The sequence below is a fragment of the Lepidochelys kempii genome, chromosome 4 (genome assembly GCF_965140285.1).
Source record: "Lepidochelys kempii isolate rLepKem1 chromosome 4, rLepKem1.hap1, whole genome shotgun sequence".
In the NCBI taxonomy this organism is placed as follows: Eukaryota; Metazoa; Chordata; order Testudines; family Cheloniidae; genus Lepidochelys; species Lepidochelys kempii.
In genome coordinates this window covers 126,137,582-126,156,598 of record NC_136383.1, presented here as the reverse complement: position 1 = coordinate 126,156,598, position 19,017 = coordinate 126,137,582, and the positions used below count along the sequence as shown (strand labels likewise).

The window sequence follows — 19,017 nt, the reverse complement described above, 5'->3', positions numbered from 1 at the left end:
ATTGAAGTTAAATTGGTTTGTCTGTTTATACCGGAGTTTGACTAAAGAATTTCCCCAGCTTTCCTGGTTAGCTTCTTGTGATGTTACAGACTTAATAATTCTTCAGTCACCACCGAGTTTTCCAAGTTTGAAATTATATGGATATTTAATGTAGAAATTCCCCCATCCTTTTTTAGTATGGGTAAAAGGACATTTGGCCTCCTTCACCTATTCTGGTCTTCATAACATATATTGTGCTCTCTTTTTATGCTTCTTGTGCAAGTCCTCTTAAAAGTAAATTCTCCAAGCATGGAGAAGGTGAGAGGGATTGTCGACTCCCCCAAAATGGTCATACAAGCAAATGTTTCCTTTATGAGATCAGTATTTCCAGTTCCTTTGTTTAAGAAGAGATCAGAATAGAAGATTGGGAATTAGAGAAGTCCTCTCCTTCTCATCCAAAAAGATAGTGTTCCAAAAGGAGTGTGGAGTAGTTTGTTGTGTGTGTGGTTGTTTTTTTGTTTTTTTTTACATTCTTTCTGTTACAGTTGCAGCCAGAGGCCCCAATTTAGGTTTGTGCTGGGTTCCGTATAAACCGAAAGAGAGAAATTTCCTGCCCCGAGAGCCTTTTTGTTTTTGTTTCAGAGTAACAGCTGTGTTAGTCTGTATTCGCAAAAAGAAAAGGAGTACTTGTGGCACCTTAGAGACTAACCAATTTATTTGAGCATAAGCTTTCGTGAGCTACAGCTCACTTCAGCTGTAGCTCACGAAAGCTTATGCTCAAATAAATTGGTTAGTCTCTAAGGTGCCACAAGTACTCCTTTTCTTTCTGTTTTTGGTTAGTTTTAAATTTCCCAAGAACGAGGATAACGTTGGTAGTGAAAGCTTACTGGGGGGAATCTCTTGGAGCACACCTCTTTCAGCCATCTGTTCTGAAATGGAAACCTTAGAATTGCTAGACAACTGGTGATTATGGCTCTCTGGAAAAGGGTGATGTGATATCTTGTTAAAGTTTCTGACATTTGCTTTCACATCTATGGCATTCAGTTTGGTGATCAGAACTACTTTTGGCTTCACCCATGGAATGTTGATAGCCACTCAAAGAATACTCCTTCACCTGAAAATTCGCATTACAAACTTGCCTGTGAATCAATGAAGAGTTATAGTGGATTTTATTAAGTATATGGGGAACAAAAACAATCCTAACAATGTCACTAGTCAATTACTAGATGGGAATGGTAGAATTATCAATAGTAATTCAGGAAAAGTAAAAGTATTTAATATTTCTGCTCTTATTTAGAGGGAAATTTGAGTTGGGAGACAATGTCATATATGACAACACACTTTTCATCCCATTAATGTCTCTGGAGAATGTTAAACAGTGGCTACTAAAGTTAGAGGTTTTTAAATCAGCAGGTCTGGATAACTTGCATCCGAGAGTTTTAAAAGAGCTGGCTGAGGAGCTGGCTGGGCTCTGAAAGTTGATTTTCAATAAGACTCGAAACACTGGAGATGCTCAAGAAGACTGCAAGAAAGCTAATGTTGTGCCAGTGTTTAAAAAGAGTAATCTAGATAACTCTGGTAATTAGATAGACTTGTTATCCTGATATTGTCCTTAGGCAAGATAATGGAGAGGCTGATATGGGACTCGAGTAATAAAGAATTAAAGGAGGGTAATATAATTAATCCCACTCAACATGGTGTTGTAGGGTGTGCATGCCCTGTAGCATCCTCTGTGGTGTTAATATGGAGTTGCAAGTACTCCCTGCCTCAATTTCCCTTCTCAGGAAGCCAATAATTCCATTTCTGTCACTCTTGATTCAATAATACCTTTCTTAGGGCTTGTTTATTACAAAACCTCTTACAAAAAAGGCCAGAGCAAAAAGTCCCAAATAAACAAAAGGTACTTCTGGCTTTCAGCTTTCCTCTGAAGCCTGCCCTCTAAGCTCTATTTCAAGTTCCCACAACATTCTACTAGGGCAAGTCTGTGCTACAAAATTAAGTCAACCTAAGTTATGTTGACATACAGTCACCGGAGTAATTGAATCAGCTTTACATGTCCATGCTACGCTCCTTGTGTCAGCAGTGCACGTCCTCACCAAGAGCACTTGCATGAATTTAACTGCCAGTGTGGGACAGTTTCGGAAAGGCAGCAACAGTTGATGTAAGCAATTCAGTGTGTACACTGATGCTGTGTCAACCTAACTACATCGACTTAAGAACTACACCTCTCATGGAGGCGAAATTAAGTCAGCTTAGTGGGAGAGTTAAATCAGTGGGAGTTACGTTTTAGTGTAGACCAGGGGTGCCCAGTGTGCGGGCCATACACTGCCCACTTCAGCTTTTCATAAGGCTCACGGCCTGCTTCAACGCAATATACTATCAGCTGATTCATTAGCATTTTGTCATCATGTTTACGTGATTTTAGTTTACACAAGTTGTGAATAGACAGTACTGCACATAGGTTGTTTTTATCTAAATACTTATGAAACAAGCTAATGTTAAAATATAAATCAATACAGGTAACTTTAAAGCTTATCAAAATATGTTGAATCTGTTTGGCGCACACACAAAGTTGTGCTTGACGTTGTGCTTAAGTTTATGTGGTCCTCCTACGTGATAAGGTTGGGCACCATGGGTATAGATGCTTGCAGAGTTAAGTCAACTTAAGCTGCCTTATGTCAGCCTAACTATATTGTAGACCAGGCCTTAGTCTTTAAGTCTCTTCTCATGGCAGGAACCGCAGCTCTCCTCATGGAGCTTGGTGATACTTTATCTAATTCATCTATCCCTACTTAAACCCTCTGAACTTGTGGACTGGTAGCCATCCCTTGGTGTCTGCTGATAGTTAATTCAGAGCCTTGCAGGAGCCACCTTACTCTGCTCTGCTATGAAGGAGGAGGCAGCATTTATGCTCCCAGTTCATTCTTCATTGGCTGGGTAAGAGGGCAACCTTGTCCTACTTGTCTGAAAGGCTCCATGTCCCAGGCCCTTAAAGATATAGTAACAGGAAGAAGTGGCATTTAGAAGGGATCCTGACATCCCTTTCCTCTATATCCAGAGCTCCTCAGGCTTTGTGTACAGACCACCCAAAATTCTTAGAACTATGCCAAGTGGCTGGGAGGACTCCCCTTAAGGGCCAGACTATCCCGTAACATATGGGTTTATGAAAAATAGATCCTGTCAGACTAACTTGATATTCCTTTTGATGAGATTACAAGTTTGGTAGATTAAAGGTAACAGTGTTGATATTATATACTTCTATAAGGCGGTTGATGTGGTAGTACATGACATTTTGAAAAAACTAGAACAATATAAAATTAACGTGGCCCACACTAATTGGATTAAAAGCTGGCCAACTCACAGGTCTTAGTGTAACATTAAATAGGGAATCATGTCGAATGAGTGTGTTTCCATTGGGGTCCCCCAGGAATCTGTTCTTGGCCCTGCACTATTGAACACTTTTATCAATGAACTCAAAGAAAACAAAATCATCACTGAAAGTTTACAGATGACACACAAATTGGGGGAGGGTTAAGTAATGAAGAGGACAGGTCACTGATACAGAACAATCTGGACTGTTTGGTAAACTGGGTGCAAGCAAACAATGTTTTTTAATAAAGCTAAATGTAAATGTATACATCTAGGGTGGAAATGTAGATCATATCTCCAGGATGGGGACTCCATCCTGTGAAGCAGTGAGTCTGAAAAAAACTTGGGTGGACAGTGGTGGCTAATCAGCGGAACACGAGCTCCTGGTACAAAACTGCAGCCAAAGAGTTAAAGCAATCCTTTAATGCGTAAACAGGAGACTCTCTATTAGGAGTAGACCGGCTATGTTCCTCTGTATTTGGCACTCACGCATTCACTGCTGGAATACTGTGTCAAATTCTGGTAGTCTCAGTTCAAGAAGAATGTCGATAAATGTTGGAGAGAGTTGAGAGAAAAACTGAGACTGATTAAAGGATTAGAAAACATATCTTGGATTAAGCTCTTTGAGTCTATCGCTATATTTCACTTAACACAGAGAATATTGAGGGATGACTTGATTAGTCTATAACTGTGTATATAAAATCTCCCCACTGTATCTTCCACTACATGCATCCAATGAAGTGAGCTGTAGCTCACGAAAGCTTATGCTCAAATAAATTGGTTAGTCTCTAAGATGCCACAAGTACTCCTTTTCTTACAGGGGAACAAATATTTGATAATGGGCTCATCAGCCTTGCAGACAAAGGGTATAACAAGACCAAATGGTGGAAGTTGGAGCTAGACAAACACATACTGAAAATAAGGTGTAAATGTTTGCCATGAAAGTAATTAACTGTTGGAACAGTTTACCAAAGATCATGGTGGATTCTCCATCCCTTTTTTTTTCCTCCTTCTCATCTTTCTCTTACTCAGTGAGTCTGCTCTAGCGATCGTTCGCCTTTTGCTCTGTTTCTGTGCAGCAGCAAGGGCTTGACAGGCCGAAAATCCAATGTCGGAATAGACTTGATGCACCCATGTAGGGGGGAGATCTGGGCCACCTCCATGTCTTGGTTGGTGCAAGCCACTCAGAGAATTATGTTCACTGGAATGTCTTGTGGCATTCTGGCGACATGCCAGCTGCGGACAGTAGCCCCGGTAGTCTATAAACTAGAGCACCATAAACGTCTGTGTGATGAATGCCCAGGATATAACATTGGTATTTTGTGTGGAAAGCCTCCATCTTTGCCTAATCTGAGCAACACAGTGTCCTTGTTTCACAACTGTACAGCAGTATGGAGAGGATACAGCTCGAATAGATCCTGAACTTGGTGGTTGTGCTGGGATGATGTTGAGACTATATTTCTCATAAATGACCCATGGCAGACACTGTGGTGCCAATCTGATGGAGAACCTTTGTGTCAGAGTTGGAGGAACTGATGAGTGTAGAACCCAAATAGCAAAAGCTGGAAACTGCTTTGACTGTTTCCTTATTCAGAGATTGGAGTCGCAGGTGAACCTGATCCTAGCTTTTGAAGCTTTGTCTCTGACCATGAAACATGGAGGTCAACTTTGGCCAACTCCTCTATTTGCTGGAGTGCCTTGCAAAACCTGTTCGGGGTCTGTACTAGAAGAACATCATCATCTGCATAGTCAAGGTTTGAGAGCGAGAGATCACCTAACTTAATGCCTATGGCTTAGGCAATGGTGTTATAAGGAGGGCTTTGGGATGTATGGCCACTGGGAGGCATTCATGGACAGAGGACAGATCTCTCGGGATGGACTTCATCTAAGTAGGGAAGAAAATAGACTTCTAGGATGGAGGCTGGCACAACTGATTAAGAGAGCTTTAAACTAGGAATTTGGGGGAGATGGTTGGGAGATGTCCAGGTAATCTCCACACTGGATTTTAGCATTGAGAGGGAAGAAAACTAAGTGAGAGAGGATACAGCCGTGGGTAGGAGAATGTATATAAGGAGGAAGGGCAGTGTGGATACCAGTCTAATAGGTTATACTGGCTGTAGAATGACCATGCCTAATAGGGTACAGAATGTGAGCGAGTCCAAACAGCAATAATTAAGATGTTTGTACACCAGTGCGAGGAGCCGGGGCAACAAAATGGAGGAACTAGAGCTACTGGTGCAGGAAGTGAAACCAGATATTCTCGGGATAACAGAAACATGGTGGAATAGTCGTCATGACTGGCCTACAGGTATTGAAGGGTCTGTGCTGTTTAGGAAAGACCGAAATAAAGGTAAAGGTGGTGGAGTAGCATTGTATATCAATGATGAGGTAGAATGTAAAGAAATAAGAAGCGATGGAATGGATAAGACAGAGTCCGTCTGGGCAAAAGTTACATTGGGGAAGAAAACTATTAGAGCCTCCCCTGGGATAGAGCTTGGGGTGTGCTATAGACCGCCGGGATCTAATTTGGATATGGATAGAGCCCTTTTTAATGTTTTTAATAAAGTAAATACTAATGGAAACTGCAAGATCATGGGAGACTTTAATTTCCCAGATATAGACTGGAGGAGGAGTGCTAGTAGTAATAATAGGGCTCGGATTTTCCTAGATGTGATAGCTGCTGGATTCCTTCATCAAGTAGTTGCTGAACCGACTAGAGGGGATGCCATTTTAGATTTGGTTTTGGTGAGTAGTGAGGACCTCATAGAAGAAATGGTTGTAGGGGATAATTTTGGTTCAAGTGATCATGAGCTAATTCAGTTCAAACTGAACGGAAGGATTAACAAAAATAAATCTGCAGCTAGGGTTTTTGATGTCAAAAGGGCTGACTTTCAAAAATTAAGGAAATTAGTTAGGGAAGTGGATTGGACTGAAGAATTTATGGATCTAAAGGTAGAGGAGGCTTGGAATTACTTTAAATCAAAGCTGCAGAAGCTATCGGAAGCCTGCATCCCAAGAAAGGGGAAAAAATTCATAGGCAGGAGTTGTAGACCAAGCTGGATGAGCAAGCAACTCAGAGAGGTGATTAAGAAAAAGCAGAAAGCATACAGTGAGTGGAAGATGGGAGGGATCAGCAAGGAAAGCTACCTTATTGAGGTCAGAACATGTAGGGATAAAGTGAGTTGGACCTTGTAAAGTAAAAGTAGTTCAATAGTAAAATAGTCCAATAGTAAAAGGTTCTATAGCCATATAAATAAGAAGAAAACAAAAAAAGAAGTGGGACCGCTAAAGACTGAGGATGGAGTGGAGGTTAAGGATAATCTAGGCAGGGCCCAATATCTAAACATATACTTTGCCTCAGCCTTTAATAAGGCTAAAGAGGACCTTTAGGGATAATGGTAGCATGACAAATGGGAATGAGGATATGGAGGTAGAAGCAAAACTCAAACAGCTTAATGGGACTAAATCGGGGGGGGGGGGGCGCAGATAATCTTCATCCAAGAATATTAAAGGAATTGGCACCCGAAATTGCAAGCCCATTAGCAAGAATTTTTAATGAATCTGTAAACTCAGGAGTTGTACCGTATGATTAGAGAATTGCTAACATAGTTCCTATTTTTAAGAAAGGGAAAAAAAGTGATCCGGGTAACTACAGGCCTGTAGTTGACATCTGTAGTATGCAAGGTCTTGGAAAAAATTTTGAAGGAGAAAGTAGTTAAGGACATTGAAGTCATTGGTAAATGGGACAAAATACAACATGGTTTTACAAAAGGTAGATCATGCCAAACCAACCTGATCTCCATCTTTGAGAAAGTAACAGATTATTTAGACAAAGGAAATGCAGTGGAGCTAATTTACCTAGATTTCAATAAGGCGTTCGATACTGTGCCACGTGGGGAATTATTAGTTAAATTGGATAAGATGGGGATCAATATGAAAATTGAAAGGTGGATAAGGAATTAAAGGGGAGACTACAACAGGTACTACTGAAAGGTGAACTGTCAGGCTGGAGGGAGGTTACCAGTGGAGTTCCTCAAGGATCGGTTTTGAGACCATTCTTATTTAATCTTTTTATTACTGACCTCGGCACAAAAAGTGGGAGTGTGCTAATAAAGTTTGCGGATGATACAAAGCTGGGAGGTATTGCCAATTTAGAGAAGGACCGGGATATCATACAGGAGGATTTGGATGACCTTGTAAACTGGAGTAATAGTAATAGGATGAAATTTAATAGTGAGAAGTGTAAGGTTATGCATTTAGGGATTAATAACAAGAATTTTAGTTATAAGCTGGGGACGCATCAATTAGAAATAACGGAGGAGGAGAAGGACCTTGGAGTATTGGTTGATCATAGGATGACTATGAGCCGCCAATATGATATGGCTGTGAAAAAAGCTAATGCGGTCTTGGGATGCATCAGGAGAGGTATTTCCAGTAGGGATAAGGAGGTTTTAGTACCGTTATACAAGGCACTGGTGAGACCTCACCTGGAATACTGTGTGCAGTTCTGGTCTCCCATGTTTAAGAAGGATGAATTCAAACTGGAACAGTTACAGAGAAGGGCTGAAGAATGATCCGAGGGATGGAAAACTTGCCTTATGAAAGGAGACTCAAAGAGCTTGGCTTGTTTAGCCTAACTAAAAGAAGGTTGAGGGGAGATATGATTGCTCTCTCTAAATATATCAGAGGGATAAATACTGGAGAGGGAGAGGAATTATTTAAGCTCAGTACCAATGTGGACACAAGAACAAATGGATATAAACTGGCCACCAGGAAGTTTAGACTTGAAATTAGATGAAGGTTTCTAAATATCAGAGGAGTGAAGTTCTGGAATAGCCTTCCAAGGGAAACAGTGGGGGCAAAAGATCTATCTGGCTTTAAGATTAAACTCGATAAGTTTATGGAGGAGACGGTATGATGGAATAACATGATTTTGGTAATTAATTGATCTTTAAATATTCATGGTAAATAGGCCTAATGGCCTGTGATGGGATGTTAAATGGGGTGGGATCTGAGTTACTACGGAAAATTCTTTCCTGGGTATCTGGCTGGTGAACCTTGCCCATATGCGCAGGGTTTAGCTGATCCCCATATTTGGGGTCAGGAAGGAATTTTCCTCCAGGGCAGATTGGAAGAGGCCCTGGAGGTTTTTCGCCTTCCTCTGTAGCATGGGGCACGGGTCACTTGCTGGAGGATTCTCTGCTCCTTGAAGTCTTTAAACCACGATTTGAGGACTTCAAAAGCTCAGATGTAGGTGAGGTTTTTCAGGAGTGGGTGGGAGAGATTCTGTGGCCTGCGTTGTGCAGGAGGTCAGACTAGATGATCATAATGGTCCCTTCTGACCTTAATATCTATGAATCTATGGATCTGACAGAATGTTACATTGCCCAGCAAAAGAGTTCAGGGGCCAAGACTCAGCCCTGCCTGACGCCAGATACTGATTTAAAATGTGCTGACATCCGATTCCCCAGATGTACACGGGCAGTGGTTCCATTATGCAGCTCACTAATCAAGTCCACTAGAGTGGTTGAGGCACCTATGCCCTTTAAGGCCTTCCATAGCATGACTCAGTCAACTGAATCAAATGCAGCCTTAAGATCAATATACACTACATATTTCTTGAACTCATGATGTATCTGTGACAACAAGCAGGTGGCCAAAATGGCATCTAATGTGAACCCGTTCCTTGTAAAGCCTGTCTGTTGGAGGTGACTCTTCCAATGTAGCAGGGGCTCTAAATGTGCTAGCAGAATATGCACAAACAACTTCCCTGGCATGGACAACAAGATGATTGTTCTTTCTCTCTAACGTTCACTGCACAGTCTCTTGCCCATATAAAGTGAGATTACAATACTGTCCTTCCAGGCGGTTGGAAAGGTTCCAATTCTCTACATCAGGTGAAAGATGGCCACAAGTGATTCCGCTACAGGGCCAAAAGTTCATTTTAGCAGCTCCAGCAAGATACCATCAGCGCCAGCTGCGCATCCATTTTTCAGTTTGCAAGTGGTGCACTGGCAATTTGAAAATCAAGACTGGATATTTTTATAACTGACATGCTCTAGGAATTAGTATGGGGAAGCTCTATGGCCTGTATTATGCAGGAAGTCCTACTATTTCAGCGGTTCTCAAACTGTGGGTCAGGACCCCAAGGTGGGTTGTGACCCCATTTTAATGGGGTCACCAGGGCTGCTGTTAGACTTGCTTGGGACCAAAGCCCGAGCCCCAATGTCCAGGGCTGAAGAGCAAGGGTTTCACCACCTTCCTCCCTGCCGCCTCCCTTCTGTGTGGGGCAGTAGGGCTTGGGCGGGTTGGCTCAGGCTTTGGTCTCCCCTCTTGGGGTTATGTAGTCTTTTTTTGTGTGTGTGTGTCAGAAGTGGGGTCATGGTGTGATGAAGTTTGAGAATTATAATGGTCCTTTCTGGTCTTGGAATCTATGTATCTATCGATGAAGCTGTAGTAGAGACTGCAAAAAGAACACACTTTATCTTTGACTAAAGCACAAGGAAAAGAGATGTCCTTTTCAGTCTGTACATTTATTCTGATAACTTTAGAGCATATTCTTCCCCAAAAATCTAATTACAAAATAGACACAAGAATCTGGAATGTAATTTGAATAAGTAGCAAGATTAGACAAGAGCCCAGTATCTCATGCTACAAAGAATCACAGCATGACCACTATTCTCTTCTATATGATAGACAGTAGCCAGGCTGGAGTTTCACTGAAGAATAGGAACATGTATCTTGGGACACACCTTTCTGAGACATCACCTTTCTCTTCCTGTCATTCTGTCACCGCTGCAGCCAACAGAAATGCTGACCTTCTTGTGGAGGTGGATTAACTACACTGACGGGAGACGCTCCCCCATTGGCTTAGTAGTATCTTCACTGAAGCACCACAGCGATGCAGCTGCACCGGTGCAGCATTTTACATATAGAGCTGTCCTCAAACCTCTGCTTGATACTGAAGATCTTCTTTCCTGGCCTTGCTTATTTCAGTAGTGGGAACTGTCCGTACTTTGTACTGATAGTCAAATGAAAACCATCTCAAACTTCAGACCTTGACTCAAGGTCTGACAGGATTTAGTCTGTCACTTTGTCCTGAACAAAAACCTCCAACGAACTGTGGCATAACTTGGACACAAAGGGCCAGATTCTCAGCTGGTGTAAACTAGTGTAACTCCATCAGCTCTAATAGACCTATGTAAATTTACGGCAGCTGAGGATCTGGCCCAAAGACTGTAAGCATTGACAATCTTCAGTAACAATAGCACTGCTGGCTTCAACTCTTGTGTGTAGGTCCGAAACTTCTTTTTGAGGTGGTTTCAGAGTAACAGCCATGTTGGTCTGTATTTGCAATTAATATTAGTCTGTATGCTACAGGACAGGCCTAACAAAGAAAATAACAGAACGCCACTAGCCGTCACCTTCAGCCCCCAACTAAAACCCCTCCAATGCATTATCAAGGATCTACAACCTATCCTGAAGGACGACCCAACACACTCACAAATCTTGGGAGACAGGCCAGTCCATGCCTACAGACAGCCCCCCCAACCTGAAGCAAATACTCACCAACAACCACATACCACACAACAGAACCACTAACCCAGGAACCTATCCTTGCAACAAAGCGCGTTGCCAACTGTGCCCACATATCTATTCAGGGGACACCATCACAGGGCCTAATCACATCAGCCACACAATCAGAGGCTCATTCACCTGCACATCTATCAATGTGCTATATGCCATCATGTGCCAGCAATGCCCCTCTGCCATGTACATTGGTCAAACTGGACAGTCTCTACGTAAAAGAATAAATGGACACAAATCAGATGTCAAGGATTATAACATTCATAAACCAGTCGGAGAACACTTCAATCTCTCTGGTCACTCGATTTCTGATCTCAAAGTGACTATCCTTCAACAAAAAAACTTCGAAAACAGACTCCAACGAGAAACTGCTGAATTGGAATTCATTTGCAAATTGGATACAATTAACTTAGGTTACTTTTTATAATGAATCCACCATTCCCAGTCTCTATTCAAACCTATTTCCCCTGTTTATTCCCCCCCCCCACACACACACACAGTTCCTCAGACGTTCTTGTTAAACCCTGGATTTGTTCTGGAAGTGGCCCACCTTGATTATCATACACATTGTAAGGAGAGTGATCACTTTAGATAAGCTATTACCAGCAGGAGAGTGGGATGGGGGGAGAGAGAACCTTTTGTAGTGATAAACACCCATTTTTTCATGGTCTGTGTGTATAAAAACACCTTCTATATTTTCCACAGTATGCATCCGATGAAGTGAGCTGTAGCTCACGAAAGCTTATGCTCAAATAAATTGGTTAGTCTCTAAGGTGCCTCAAAGGTACTCCTTTTCTTTTTTTGAGGTGGGTTAAAGGCTGCTATAAATTGGTGGGCAGGACAGTCTGACTAATACCAAAGGGCTCTAGACATTGCACATCCTCAGGGCAGGTTTAATAAGAGAATACGTGAAAGGTTCAAAATAATACAGAACACTTAACAGGGCTGTATTATTTGTACTTTCCACATCTAGGAAGGAGGATAAGACAGCACTTTCTGACTACTGTCAAGAGCTTCTTCCTGGGTCCTTTCATGGTGGTCTTACTGCTTAGATACTGCAGCTGCTATTTGTGTCAGGCGCTCCTTGCAACCTGCAGTCACATGATCCACGTCATGTGCTCCCTGAACTCACTCCCCACAGTCTTAAGGGCTGAGCCTTGGAACAGGGTCTAGGGATGTGTGCATACAGGTAAACTCTTCTTTCTTCTTTGAAGAAAGGTTCTCAGATCCTAAAATGGATCTTCAGCTGGTTCGCAGCTTTCACTTCACCTCCTGTGGCTCTGTTCATCTTTTGCAAAATGGCAGTAATGATAGTTAATTTCTTCATAATATGCTTTGATGTCTGTGGATGAGAACTTGGTATTTATTTTGCAGGCAGAACTCAGATATCAATCATTAGCTCAAGGATACATAATGCTTGCTTAAGAGCCTGCCAGTTTGGTTCTGCCTCTTTAGATACCTTAGAGCTGCAGATCCTTGGATATAAAACTCTTAAAAACTGAAACCATGAAAGTTAACTTTCTGGTGCAATTGGATGTTGAGCTTGATCTATGTCCAACTTTTGAGCATGTTTTTGGGCTAATCCACTTAATTCCTGGCTACCTGCACTACAGCCAGACATGTCCTCTTGCATCCCTTGCTTGATCCCAGTGTGACAGACGAAGCATATAGGGAAAACCTGCACTGCTTCCTGGATCATGTGTTCTGTTATATTTTTGTGGTGGGGGAAGCCCTCTCTCACACTTCAGACCAGCTTGGAGAAGGGCTAGCTAGACTTCCTTTGCTCTGGTTAGCAGAAACCCATGTAGAGCTAGGGAGCACTAGCAGAGAACTGACAAATGGTACCTTCCAGCTTTTCTCCCTACAGTTACTCATGGTGAAGGTCAAGGCAAGCAGTAGCCTGAGGGACATTCATCCAAGGTAAACAGCCAAGGCTGTCACTTGCTGCTACTTGCATTTCCAACAGTGGCCCCTTTTGGTCTTTAAATGCAAGGCCATGGACGAAGAACATGTTCAGGCAAGGACCCAGTAAACTATTGAGATGTTGGTAAGGGACTCTCTAGGCTGATTTCCTTAGCTCTCAACAGTCCACATTTTCAATGTCTCTATGGGGACGTCTCTGGTATTCATGTCACTGGTTCTGTTGGGAAAGCCAGAGTCATGCATTTCTCTCATGCCTACCCTTTTAACCAGCTGACCACACTTCCCATCAGTGACTCCCTGAATTTACCTCATCCACAAAATTGCAGCAGAGAGGCCCAGGAAAGTATGCGTCCCCTCTCCTAACAGTCCTGACAAGGGGATCAAAATGGCAGCAGCTCTGGTTCCAAGGTAAATTCAACCAAGGAGATGCATACATCTTTTCAGGTGAGTTGTATAGAGTTCAGCCTTCATGTTTGCCTCAAAATAATCTTGTTTTTTCAGACCCATTTCCTCTTCAGAAATTTAATGTCAAGCCAAAATTCTTTTTTTATGACAAACATCCTCTTTTGCTAAATAGGAAGGGCTCACAACTTACTTACCAAGAGTCTGTTTGGGTTTTTTGTTCTTTAAATTGTCTTGGACCCTACACTGAAAAATTCTGTAGTAAAAATGAAACACCCTCGTGAGTTGGAGTTACCTCAGTTACAGTGAACCATTTTTCTTTTAAGGAGTGATGAGGATTTGTAAAGTTTGGATTAATATAACAGGTTGAACTAGAGCCAGGCTTAGTGTGGACAAGAACTAGGGAAGTTTTCTTAGTGGCTCTGTTAATGCACTGCAATTGGGGCCCATGACCAGGCATTCCAAAACTGACCTTCCCATGAATACTCTGAATTCTCGTGGATTTCTACTTGAGAGCATGAAACTCCTCTCTTTAACTGGGTGAGAGGAGACTAGACAGTTTAAACCAGTGCATCTTCTACCCGCTGCTTTCCCATTCTTAGTAATGAGATATTTCATTATAACATATAATAGCAAATAAAACTGCTGTTGACTGCTGTCAGTAGGTTATGCACATTGACTTATTTTGTGGGATCTGAATTGGCTACTGGTGTAATGTGCAGCAGTCATAAGTACCTAGCCTCAAGTTGCAAATGTGGTTGTAATTAATTGCTGAGTGAAACATGCAGCATGATTAATCAGCCATCTAATTGCGATAGGATAGGGGGAGAGAAGAGTGTGATTATGTGGTAAAAATAGTATTGTTGTGGAAAGAGGTTTTCATTGTGCTGACTCTCTGAGCTAGGCATTCTGTAAGAGTGGCTGGGAAAAACTCGTCATTCTGGCTTGCTTAAGGTAAAACTAGTAGGTAAAAGATTCTAGCAGTAGACCCATGTTGCCAGGAGCACTGGAGGTAGGACACAGTCTGCAGAAGTCCTTAACGAGTGTTGCAGAATAAAGATAATTCCTACTGATTTAACAAGGATACTGAGACTTGACCGCAAACTGATTTGAGATCCTTGATTGAAAGATGTTGTGAGGGCCAAATCCTCTCTCTGAGTCCATTAGTGCAAGTCCCAGTACATAGCTCTACTGCTGTAAGAGGACAAAAGAAAGCAAAAGTGGAGAGGCCGTACAGGTTGCTCTGCAATAGTCCCCTGAAGAGCAGCATAGCGGCATGGGGAGGGTGAAATGAGGGCAGACCATAGGTGCCAGACCAGTGGGTTTCAACTGTTGAGATCCATTGGCAACAAACTTGTATGGAACTTACGGTGGGGTATGAATAGTGAGGCATGGTGGCAGCTGCTACTAAAGTGGTCACATTTACATTTCTTCCATTTTGTAGCCCATGGGGCTATATTATACAATTGCTATATTATACAATCTGTTTTCTTTATTGGTTTGATTATATTATTTTCTTGGTTTATGTTTTGTATTGAATAATTCCAGTACACATTACTTCATTATACTTGGCTGTAATGCAAGGAACCTACAGGCCTGTATCCTGTATAATTAGCTAGAGCAAAGCAGCGTAAGTGTTAGTTTGTAACCTTTGGCATAGATAAATGAGCTAACGCAGGGGTTCTCAAACTTCATTGCACTGCACCCCCCTTCTGACAACAAAAATTACTGCACAACACCAGGAGCAGGGATCAAAGCCTGAGCCTGCCCAACTGCCACTGCCCTGGGTGGGGAAGCCAAAGCCCGAGTCCCACTGCCCAATTGATCAAAGCTGAAGTCCAAAGGCTTCAGCCCCTGTCAGGGGGCCTGTAACCTGAACCCCGCTGCCCAGGGCTGACTCCCTCGGGCTTGGGCCTCAGCCCCGAGCCCCTGCAAGTGTAAGTCAGCCCTGGCGACCCCATTAAAATGGGGTCGGGACCCACTTTGGGGTCCCGACTCATAGTTTGAGAACCGCTGGCCTACGGGTTATCCCTTTTGACTTTGGGAAACTGAATGGAGAACTGAATGTGTTTAGCAAAATTCTGGAACACACCAGTAACTACAAGGTAGACTGCAGAACATGGAAGTAATGATGTAGGCCAAAGGTAATGGTTTTGAGGATGAGATCATCAATATTAATATGTATGAATATGATATTAACATGTCAGGATATGCTAGCCTATAGAGTAAGTGTACTCGAAGATTTAAGTGGGTGAGGAAATAAGATTTGGGCATGGAGGGTTGAGCATTAATATAAATATTCAGGACAGTGCTAGGACTCTATAAAAGGGCAAACTGCCATGCAGAGGGGTTGCTCCTTCTTTCAGTTACCTTCTGTTAAGCTATCTGTTCAGCTTCTGCAATATAGCTTAGCTACTCAACACTCGATCTTGACCTCTACCAGCTTGGGATTGAGGAGCCTGGACCATCAAACTCATTAGGCATGCTACAGATGAGGCTCATCCTCTGTCTCCCACTATCAGGTCTCCAAGGAAGGATATGAGTGTGCTAGTTTAAGTAGCCTTTTAGAAAAGGGATTTTACCACCAGGGACTATAGAACTGTGTTACTACTTTGTGGCTTATAGCTTTGATTACTCTCCCATTTATTTTAATAAAGATATTGAAAATTTGGTTTTGTTATCAGTGTGTGTGTCCTTGCCATGCATCCCGAGGGTCCGTAAAAGACATTGAACTCCCTATGTTCTCTGATTCTGTAGCCTGAATTTAGGACAAGAACCAAAGTATCTTCTGGTCGGATCATTGGCAAGCCATAATAAATTAGCCCTATAAATTCAGGTCAACAATTGAGAAAGATTTATACTACAGTAACACCCAGAAATTTCAATGAGGCCGAGCTCGATTTTGAAATTTCCTGTACATAATTTTACCAGTTCAGTTGTATTTTTCTACTTATCTTAGTGAAATAACCTTTTGTAACTCATAGGCTACTATATGGATTTTGTTTTGTTTTGTTCTGGGCAATGTGTAATCTTGTTTGTTGGATTGGTACACATTCTACATATTGTACAATAAAGGTTATATATTGCTTTAAAAGTCATTATTCCCTGCAGCTGAAATTGCTTTATTTATTAATTGGATAATTCTTTCTTAAATTTAGGCAGTTGAATCAATCCAGGCTGAAGATGAGAGCGCAAAACTTTGTAAACGCAGGATTGAGCACCTTAAAGAACATAGCAGTGACCAGCCAGCTGCTGCCAACATGTGGAAGAAAAAACGTATGGATCGCATGATGGTGGAACATCTCTTGCGCTGTGGCTACTACAATACAGCTGTAAAACTAGCCAGGCAGAGTGGTATTGAGGTTGGTACCAACTTCTGTTCTATATAGATTCTTATACTGTGCTAATCATTATGGTATCTGAGTGTCAGTTTGTATTAAAGAGAGATTCGTGGAAACACAGCTGTTGATCAGTAATATGCTAGCTATTTTGTGTACTAGAGTATGCCTGAATTCTTAATATTTCATTTAAATTAGTCTCTAAACCAATTCTCTAGAGTCTGTTCTCTCAGTATAGGTTTGTGTGTTAAATAGAAATTAGAATTGGAATCATAGTGTTGCAGTTATAAAGTTAAATGAATTCCTAGACCAACACTCCCTCCCCCCAGCCCACCCCCCGGTTCCTCAAATGTACTGTTACATTTTTATTAAAGAATGTCAGACTGTTGATTAAGCAGTTAGTGGAGCTTCCCATCTGTCCAGCCATACTTTCACAATTCTGGAGGTAATCAGGCCGATCACAGTAACATATAGGCTATCTAGAGTTCTGTTGTATTATTATACTACTATTAAACATCTTTAGGGGCACTTTGAATTATAAAATACTTTGGAATAATTCATTTAATAGTTGTCAAGGTTTTGTAGCCAGAGTGTCTTCCTTCCCCTTCCATTTATGGTTTTGCTCCAAAGCAGCAATTTTGTGCATTTTATTGACATCCTCTGGTCATCTTTCACTTTATTTTATGTGTTGCCTTCCTCCTACTTACAAGTTTCCGTAAAGTTGCTGAATCATGTTGCTGAACAACACTTCAGGGCTTATACGCTTCATGTTCCTTTGCATGGATTATGTATGCAAGATGCTGAGCCATACTGGATCCTGAAAGGCTTTTGTGCTCCACCAGCAACTGCAACTCAGAGGAAAATGAAATTAATGTTTTAGGAAGAAGCTGGTTCCTATGAGAATTTGGAGTCTTTCTCCTTGGAAACTGGCTTATTTTTGTCTTGCTGAGCTGTGGGGGTAAGTGTCATTGGGACTCAGAAGTGCCCCGGCTCAGTACTGTAAACTGTCTTAGCACTTCTGACACTAGAAAGACCGTGACTGTTACTGTTAAAAATATATTTTTGAGGAGGAAGAAGGTGGTGGTGGTAGTTTTATCAGCATGTATGGTTTTCTGGTTTTGTTTTAATTTTTGAGGGGAGGGAATATTTTTAAATTGGACACAGTTCAGAAAGGGGGAACTTTAGTTGCTAGCCATACCAAAAGCTACAGCATAAATGTAATTGTTTGTTTGCTTCTAACTCCAACCTATTTCTTAGTTCCATGGCTGTTTCAACCAATCTGATCTTGTTTGGCCAGCAATGTCTTCAATAAATATGAAAATGAAACGGGGGAGGAAGGGAAATAAGGAAGTGAAAAATGAGTAGAATAATCTTATCTAAGAGGAGAACATCAAATCATGTTCATAGGCATCTCTTCGCTCATGAGGTCATTGTCCTTGGTAAAGAAGGGCCATGTAACAAGACGAATCCTAAAAAATTAAAGTACTATTGTTCTTGTATCATGTAGCTGGAACTGCATGATCTGAAATCCTGTTGGTCCTCTGCTGACAGAAAGGAGGTTTTCCTCCACTGGAACAGGAGCTGTAAATCTTCTGCTGAATCATCATGCCTCTGTATGTATCAGCTATTGCTACACAGCAATAAAGAGGTTAAGGAGATTATCTCCCCTATGTAGCAGCTCCTGTTGAGCATTAATTAAACTGAAAAGGCATAACATTGGTTTTGAAGTGAGCATGGCTAGAGTGGGACTGTTGTCTAATGCATTGCAGGAGTGAGCAGAATACTTTTTTGTGATGCCTCATGACTTTCCACTTCCATCTGCTGCATAGATAACTATTAGCAAACGTGAAAACTATTTTTGGATTAAAATGTTTGAGTTCATCAGCACCTGACTGCTGCCTTCAGTTCTAAACACTTTTAATTGCCTAACGTCTGAATCATTTAACTATTGAAGAAAAACTTAGTAGTTGGAGTAGAGGGAACAAAGAAAGTCTATGACCTTAAGACTCTCCCAATGCCAACTGGCAAAGGGTTACTGCCTTCAACAGCAACTCCTGTCAGACCTAACATGCACCTAACATATTGCTGTTGTAGTATTTGTCTGTAAAGAAGGTCATGTGAGGTGTCAAATGATAGCATATATTTCACTGGTTATTGTAAATGTTCTTTGATATGTGTATGGGTGATAATTAAGTTGTATGCATATACTAAAAATATGTTTTAAATCCTATAACAAGGCAGGGTTGATAAACAAGTTTTGTCCTAGACAAAGGAATGTTGATTTACCTGTCTGTCTAGGTCTCTGATGTAAATTGAGCTTTGAAAAATCTAAAACACAATGGGAGCTGCATTTTCATGTAAGTCAACAGGAAAAGCCTGGTTGACAGTGATGTGAAATCAGCCTGGGAAGACACTGGAG

At 41.6% G+C, this 19,017-nt stretch overlaps 1 protein-coding gene across 10 annotated transcripts in view; it reads left to right on the top strand.

The window, feature by feature from the left end:
- The window catches only part of MAEA (macrophage erythroblast attacher, E3 ubiquitin ligase), a 118,041-nt gene that overhangs the window by 30,782 nt on the left and 68,242 nt on the right, over positions 1 to 19,017 (top strand). For 9 of the 10 annotated variants that reach the window (XM_073342794.2, XM_073342795.2, XM_073342788.1 and 6 more), the window contains exon 3: positions 16,419 to 16,622. In XM_073342794.2, the coding sequence (XP_073198895.1) occupies positions 16,419 to 16,622 (204 nt within the window). Of the gene's footprint in view, positions 1 to 12,924; positions 13,303 to 16,418; positions 16,623 to 19,017 lie in introns of those variants that run through there. The other variant, XM_073342796.2, reaches the window with a different exon arrangement.